Source organism: Acomys russatus, chromosome 30 (assembly GCF_903995435.1).
Source record: "Acomys russatus chromosome 30, mAcoRus1.1, whole genome shotgun sequence".
Taxonomy (NCBI): Eukaryota; Metazoa; Chordata; class Mammalia; order Rodentia; family Muridae; genus Acomys; species Acomys russatus.
The window spans coordinates 24,431,228-24,439,536 of NC_067166.1; the positions used below are offsets into that span (position 1 = coordinate 24,431,228).

General features: G+C 44.4%; 1 protein-coding gene across 1 annotated transcript in view; it reads right to left on the minus strand.

The window, feature by feature from the left end:
* Srek1 (splicing regulatory glutamic acid and lysine rich protein 1) overlaps positions 1 to 6,677 on the minus strand; it is a 34,756-nt gene extending 28,079 nt beyond the window's left edge. The window contains exon 1 of the mRNA XM_051172574.1: positions 6,424 to 6,677. Within this exon, the coding sequence (XP_051028531.1) occupies positions 6,424 to 6,584 (161 nt within the window). The 5' untranslated portion in view covers positions 6,585 to 6,677. The remainder of the gene's footprint in view (positions 1 to 6,423) is intronic.
* Between the last annotated feature and the right edge of the window lie 1,632 nt (positions 6,678 to 8,309).

Consider the following 8,309-nt stretch of genomic DNA (forward strand, 5'->3'; position numbering starts at 1 on the left):
GGTTGAGGACCGCTGATACAGTGCCTTGGTGTTCAGGCATTTTCCTTTCTGTGGTACACTTGTGCATGCCACACAGGCATCTGCCACTGATCTAATTCACCCTCAGCCCTTAAGCAATTTTATATCTCCCACTACTTTTCCTGAAATAAAGGCCAACTTCACAATATTTTATAAACACATAAATATTTCAGTTTTGAGAAGTTTTGCATTGAACACTACAGATGCATATAGATAACTGACAAATAAAACTTATTATTATTATTGTATTATTATATTATTTTTGAGACAAAGTTTATCTGTGTAGCCCTAGCTGTCCTGAAACTCACTCTATAGACCAGATTGGCCTCACACAAAAATCTGCCTGACTCTGCGTCCTGAGTGCTAGGATTAATAAAGGCATGTACCACCACTGCTGGGCATCAACACTATAAATTAATTACACTTATAAATCATATGCTTAGATCGTATAGTATGTCTAAACTATCTAACAGAACTATTTCTCTTTATCACAGTTTAAATAGTCTATGATACTAGGAACTACACCCAGAGCCTCTCTCACATGCCAGACAAGTTCTTTAACTATGAAACACACCTCTAGCTCCTGGCACTTTAAAATCTAATTTTGGTCGACAGGGTCCACTATGTTTCACAGGATCTGAATTTGAAATCCTCCTTCCTCAAACTTACAGTTAGCTGGGACCAAAACTCAATGGCCACAGTTTTCATTGTCAAAGAGTTGGCCCAGGTGGTACATGCCTGTAATCCCAGCATTCTGGAGGCAGAGGATCTCTGTGAGTTCGAGGCTAGTCTAGTCTATAAAGTGAGTCCAGGACAGGCAAGGCTACACAGAGAAACATTGTCTTGAAAAACAAAACAAAAAAAAAATTTTTTCAGAAAGTTATATACTCCGTTTTGTCTAAAAGTAATCCTCTGTACAAAGCAGCACTGCCTACTGGGCGTGGTAGGGCACACCTTTAATCCCAGCACTCTGGAGACAAAGGCAGACAGATCTCTGTGAGTTCAAAGCCAGCTTGGTCAACAAAGCAAGTTCCAGAACAGCCATAGCTGTTTGTTACACAGAGAAACCCTGTCTTAAAAAAACAAAAGTAAAAACAACAAACAACCAAAAGTAGCCCTGCCTATAAGTAGTAGATGTAGTTTGATCTCATTTGTGGAAGCAAGTTTTAGGGTTTTTTAGAATATAAAATCTTACTGTTCTTAAAAAATAAAAATAAAAATAAACCAAAAATCAGGTTTTAAGTAGTGACATTTAAAAACAAAATAAACAAAACCCTACCTCTGGGAACAGGTTAAATTTCTGGTGCTCTAATTGGCCATTTTTTCATTAAACATGGTGATGGCACATTACAATATTCAAATGTCAATGTGGTTATCACTACTGCCAATATTTTATTAGTACATCAAGATACATCCTTTAGACTCTAAAAGTGTATCTAAAGATGTAAAGTGGCTTTCAACCTTTCTGATGCTTCAACCCTTTAATACAGTTCCTCATGTTATGGTGACTCCAACCAGAAAATTGTTTTTGTTGCTACTTTATAATTGTCACTTTGATCCTACTATGAATCATAATGTAGATGTTTCCCAGTGGTCTTAGGTGACCCTCGGGAAGAGTCATTCCATCCCCAAGGGAGTCTCAACCCACAGTTGCAAACAGCTGCTGTAGAAGACCTATCAAAATTACACAATCCAAAACATGAACAAGTAGCTTTACTCATAAAATTATTATTAGTCAACACAACACTTACTAAGGACTCCATTGGTCCTCTGGATGGCACAGTTCTCCAAGCCTTTCTTATCAAGTGCTGACACTGCCTGCAGACCTACCAATCATTGCTGATGATCAACACTTCCAAATGCAACTAGTTTAAACGCATTCATTTGTAACTAAACATTTTAAAGATAACCAACACATAATGACAGAATTTCGGATCTTTGTAAGTTCAAGGCCAGCCTGGTCTACAAAGTCCAGGATAGCCAAGGCTACACAGAAAAACCCTGTCTAGGGCGCAGTTGCACATACCTGTAATCCCCGTGCTCAGGAAGCAGAGGCAGGTGGAGCTCTGAGTTCAAGGCCAGCCTGGTCTACAAAGCAAGTCCAGAACAGACAGGACTACAAGAGAAACCCTGTCTCAAAAAAGAAAAAAGAAAAGAAATCCCTGTCTTGGGGAAGGGGTGGGAGAATTTCAAAAACACTCAACACAGCACACATCTTTAAATATTACTTTAAAGCACAGCAATATTAAAAGTGCTTATTACAGATTAAGGAAAAAAGCTTATAATCACAGTATATAACTCCTTTGATTACACTGTGTTATTAAGCACATATAGGGGACTAGAAGAAAAAACATGCTAATGAAACGAGTTTGGTGGGGTGAACTTTCTTGTTTGCTACTCTATATAAAATGGCTGTTATAATTAGATTATGAAGTAGCCCCCAAAAGGCCCCGGTGTGTTGAAGACTTGGTCCTCAGGGGCTGGTGTTTCTGAGGTTATACAGCTGAATGCACTCTTAGGAGCTGAGGCTGGCAGAGCACCTTGGACATTTTACCTCATCCCTGGCTCCTCCTTGGGAGCTGTCTCTACTTCCTAGGCACCATGATATTTCTGCCTGGCCATAGGCTGAATCATCAGAGCTGCCAACACAGATGGAAGCCTCTGAGATGTTGAGCCAAAGCAACTCCCCGTTTGATCTTAGGTGTTTTTGCCATGGCAACAAAAAATACCAGACACAGTGTAGTGTGATCTTTCAACACAGCATTTTTTTTAAGTAACTAAGTTACTTTAAATTAACTTTAAGTTACTTAAATTAACTAAGTTAACTTTAAATTTAAAAAGTTAACAGACTTTTAGTTTAATTCTTTTAACTTGGAAAATCAGAGAAGTAGGAAACCAGATCAAGCAAGAAAAACTGCACAGGTGAAAATCTTTCTGGTGTTAGAAATGAAAACAGAATTACCCTTAGGGGGTGGTTAGCCAACTGCAGGAGGGCACAGGGGAACTTGTAGGGGCAGATACTCTCCATCTGTGTGCCTGCTACACCGCCATGTTTAAACTGTAAGAATTCATTAGCCACACACCATTTTGTTCATTTTTCTGTGTGAACATTACATCGTAATGGAAAGTTTACTGAAAAAACCAATTCATAAAAATAGATTTTCATCGAGAAATTGTATAAATAGGTTTTCATAAGAAATTCTTTTTTTTTTTTTTTTTTTTTTGGTTTCTAGAGACAGGGTTTCTCTGTGTATCCTTGGCCGTCCTGGACTCACTTTGTAGACCAGGCTGGCCTCGAACTCACAGTGATCCCCCTGCCTCTGCCTCCCGAGTGCTGGGATTAAAGGCGTGCGCCACCACGCCTGGCTAGAAATTCTTTTGTGCAAAACGTTGGACAGTAATTCTGGATATTTATCTGGCAATATAAAAAAGAATGACAAATAATTCTTAGTATGCTCAGTGAGTGTCTACATAAATTCTTTTTTCCCTTTCTGTATTATTTGTGCAAGTGTGTACTCATGGGGTGCACCTGTAGAAGGAGGGCAGAAGACAACTCTCAGGAGCCCAACTCTCTCCTCTCTCAGTGGGTTCTAGTCTAGAGACTGAGCTCAATACTGCTTTGAGCGGCTAGCCTTCTACCTGGTGAGCCATGCTACTGGCCTGTTTACATGAATGCCTAAAGTGTGGAATGTGCATCTGTGGCACTCGAATTCCAAGCAGATCCCCAGAGTGAGGCAGCTAAGCCAGGCTGCCAGAGCTTTATGTCAGTGAAAGAATCTCAAAAAATGAGGTGAAGAGCAAAAAAGGGAGACACCCGATGTGGACCTATTTTCACATTTCACTAAAGAAACAGATTTCCAATTTTAAATCAGTAACTACTCAATATCTAAATATTAATCACAAAACAATGTTTATATGATAATCAAAACAACTATCAGTTTTTGTTTTTTAAGTCAGGGATGGGAGTTCTCTGTGTAGCCTTGGCTGTCCTGGAACTTGCTCTGTCGACCAGTACGGCCTCGAACTCACAGAGATCCACCTGCCTCTGCCTCTGCTTGGATTAAGGGCCTACACCACCACTACCCAGCTAACTATCATTATTTTTGACAAAAGTACTACTGACTGCATTTTATACACCTCAGCATCAAACTGCAAGTATATCCTTAAGGACCAACTAGCACTACTGCATTACGGAGTTATGCTAATAAAGTGTATCAGTGTCACTACAATACCAGAATGAGGCTCTACTGCACTTAGGAAAACTAGGTAAGAATTTTTATCTGGTAACAATTTTGCCAAAGAATTTGTTTGTGACATACTGACTCTATTTTAACACAAAGAGCCGAGCTTTTTAACTCTCTTTGACCTTTAAACCCCACATATTTTCTCATGCAGGAAGGAAACTGGGTTTATTCAAGGCCAGGCCTGGAGACTTTCACGATGCACCTTCCCAAGTGCCAGCTAACAACTTGCAGTGTATTACCACCTAAACCCAAGTTTCAACCATACAGACGGCATTTCATTGGGAGTAAAGACTATTCTATGGTATGTATTTCTTCAGACACTCTACTGTCCCCAGTTCATTTACATGAGTTCATGGGTGGATTATTTATTTCACTGACTGGCTTCTAACCCTCCCAGGACACAGCTGCCCTCTTCCAAATTACTAAGTGTTGAGTACTGAAGAGACAGCTGAACGCAGCCGGGCACCTTTAATCCCAACACCCTGGGACACAGAGGCAGCCCTGGTCTACAAGGCAAGTCCAGGACAGGCAAGGCTACAGAGAAACCCCGTGTTGGGGGGAAAAAAACAACCCCTCCAAAACAGAGAAAGAAGGGGGGGCATCTTCAAATGTTAAAAAAAAAAAAGTACTACAAATTTTAATGTAATGGTTAAGTCAAACCTCATGCACTTATGCAGTATTGTCAAAATTATATTGCTTGAATCTCAGCATCTAGAAATAACCTGTATTAACTGAGACTGTATGCCATTCTACAAGAGAAACTACACCACTAAATGTCGACTTCATTAAATATTTTTTAAGTGCCGGGGCCTGTTCTAGATTGGAGACAGCTGTCATGGCAGTCTCTGAGGACACACTAGATGAAGAGGGGCACTAGTAGACAACGAATTTGATTGTTGTTGTTTCAAAACAGGGTTTCTCTGCACAAAGAGCCCTGGCAGCCCTGGACTTGCTCTGTAGACCAGACTGGCCTCTGACTCAAGAGATCCACCTGCCTCCGCCTCCGGGAGTGCTTGGATTAAAAGAGTGTGGTACCGCCGGGCGTGGTGGCACACGCCTATAATCCCAGCACTCGGGAGGCAGAGACAGGTGGAGCTCTGTGAGTTCGAGGCCAGCCTGGTCTACAAAACGAGTACAGGACAGCCAAGGCTACACAGAGAAACCCTGTCTCAAAATACCCAAAAAAAAAAAAAAAAAAAAAAAGTGTGATACCACACCTAGCTAGAACAAATGAAATGTTAATAATCAACTGTAGCAATGAGTGAAAAGAAAACTAATGGGCATTCAGTGTTATTATTTCAACTTCTCTGCAAGTTAGCTGATTAGTCAATATTGCTTAATGGAAATTTACCACTTCAAGTGCCCTGGCTGGCAAGTGATGTCAACTTACAAATGCCAATTAAGATCTGGATTTTAAACACGTGCAGCACACAGTAGCGGTAATTCTGCACTGACCTATACTTTTTGAAACGTCTAGGCCAGTGTGACCTCTCTGGAGGGAAAATTCAGGCCGTTGCCAAAAGGAGGAATTGACGTGATCTTTTAAGATCGTGACTATTAAGGGCTCGGTTAGAAAAACCAGAAGGATGGTAAATGTCTAAGATCACCTGGGTGAACAAAAATAGCCCCGATTCCACGCTGTCACCCGTACTCTCGTCAACAGTAGCACCCTGACACTAAAGACTAGAGGTCCGGGGCGTTGGCGTTGCTGGCGTCCTCTTCGATGCTCCCAGTGCAAAAAAAAAAAAAAAAACACGTTAGGAGCATTTGCCATGAGGACTACAGCCGGCCCACCTGCGGCCATCTTAGGTTCGGGGGTGGGGGGACGGGGGGGGGGGGGGGGGGGGGTTAACCTAAGGTCTGGGGCACCCAATTCGAAAACCGGGCATCAACCACAGTCCTGGAGGCTCGAAAGGGGAAGCCGCCCCTAAATCCTTCGCAGGCACTCCGCACGGAGATTAATCAAACGAAATGCCCTACGAGGAGAGAAGGGCAGCGGGCCCGGTGCCCTCATCAAACATGGCCGCCTTAGGCAAAGCGCGCGGTCACATGACGCCCGCGCCGCGCTCCTCTCCTCCCCCCCCCCCCCCCACCTCGGCGCCCTAGGTCTCGATGGCGGCGCGCCCCTCCCCCGCCCGCCCGCCGGGCTCCAAGCACTCACTCCGGGGGGTAGAGTCGCAGCTCCTCGATTTCTCCTAGGAAGGAAAAGAGCGTCCGCATCTGCTCGCTGGTCACCGCCGACGAGAGGTTCGTCACCTGAATCACCGCCGTAGGGAAGAGGCCGAAGCCTAAGCCCAGACCGAAGCCGCCGCCGCTGTTCATCCCGGCCCCGCTGCTGCCGCTGCCTTCCCGCTCCCCCAACGTCGTCCGCGACCGCGTCAGCGACGGAGCCTGGGAAGCGAAGGCGCGCGCGCCCGCGGGAGAGAGAGCGCGCGCGCGCGCCCGCCAGCCAGCTTAATTCGCGGCGCCCGACACGTCTAGCCCGCCCCGCCCCGCCCCGCCCCGCCCGCCGCCGCGCGACTCTCCTGCTCCGGGGGCTGCGCGCGCCGGCCGGAAGCGTCGCCCTGGCAACGCGGCGGCTCCCGCGGGTCCCGGCGGCCTGGTGGGCCATGGCTGTGGCTAGGCTTCGCTAGGTCTTCAGAGGTGTTCACCCCGCTGCTACGGCGGCGGTGGCTGCGGAGCTTGTGTCCTCAAGACTCCATCACTCCCCTGTGCTTCTGTCAGTTTTAGGAAGACCGGCTCTTTCTGGTCGCCTCCGAATCCGGCGGAGGAATCCAGAGGCCCGGGCTGCCGTGATGAAGGGGCGGTGACTAACGTCTGGACTTTATAAATAAATACATGACCAAACCATAGTTTCATTATTAAATACAGGCTGCTGCCCACCTAACCTATCTTTAAAATTGGCAAGCACCCTGATTATGAGATTTCTTGTAAACTTTCACACCAAGTATGGAGATTACGATTAAAGTAAATGAGTGAATGGAAGACTCTGCAGTCGTTTAAAACATGCAGTATAGTCACTAACAGGCCTTAATATTTATACTGTTAGGCAAAGGCAGGTAAGACACAGACGGTCTATGCACCTCCGTATGGCACAATAGCTTTCAACCAGAGCACCTGTATTCAAAGTTTATGGGCCCACAATATCAAGACATATACAATTATTAAGATTTTGTTTCCCTTTTCACATCTGTATTAATGGTGAAAAAAGCAATAGTAGAGCCGAGGTTGTAGTTCCGTTGGTAAAAGTGAAAGCTCAGTGTTGATCCCGTGAACCTAAAACTGCCATAAACCTGTAATCTCAGCACTGGGGAGGTAGAGACAGGGTAATCAGACGTTCAAGGACATCCATGACGATAAAGCAAGTTAAGGCCAGACTGGGTCGGCTGCATGAGATTCTGCCAGTGGATGGATGGGTGACTATAATGGCAGGTGAAAGGGCTGACACCTGACCAGGACGCAAGGCAGTGGTTTTTAAAGTGAGTTGCTGTGCTTTATGTTCTTCGCCTGTATCCACTCACACTACACTAAATGTAGATTTAAAGTAATTCCCTTAGAGTACAGCATTATCAAATGCACAGTGTATCTTTATTTTTTTGTTTTGTTTTGTTTCGTAAGACGTTGTTGTTGACCTGGGACTCACTAAGAAAACCAGACTGGCCTTGGATTCATTGAGATCCACCTGTCCCCCCAAATTCTGGGATTAAAGGTCTATGCCACCACACTTGGCCACATAATGCATTAAAAAAATATATATATCGGTGTAAAACAAAGACAAAAATCTTCTGTTCAGGTAAAGTAGTTTTCTCCAGAAAAAAAAACGCTGACTGTGTTATTGTTTAACTGTTTAAATGCCCACAGTGGGCTGGGCCCTTCCGTACCAATTACCAATCAAAAAACTATGCACAAGCATGCCCACAGGTCCACGTGATCGAAGTAATTCCTCAAGTAAGGGTCCCTTTCCCAGATGTGTCCTGTTGATAGCCAAAACTAGCCATCCCATCATTTAAGTCCAGCTGGTTGATGCTATTGCTCAGGACTTGTTTC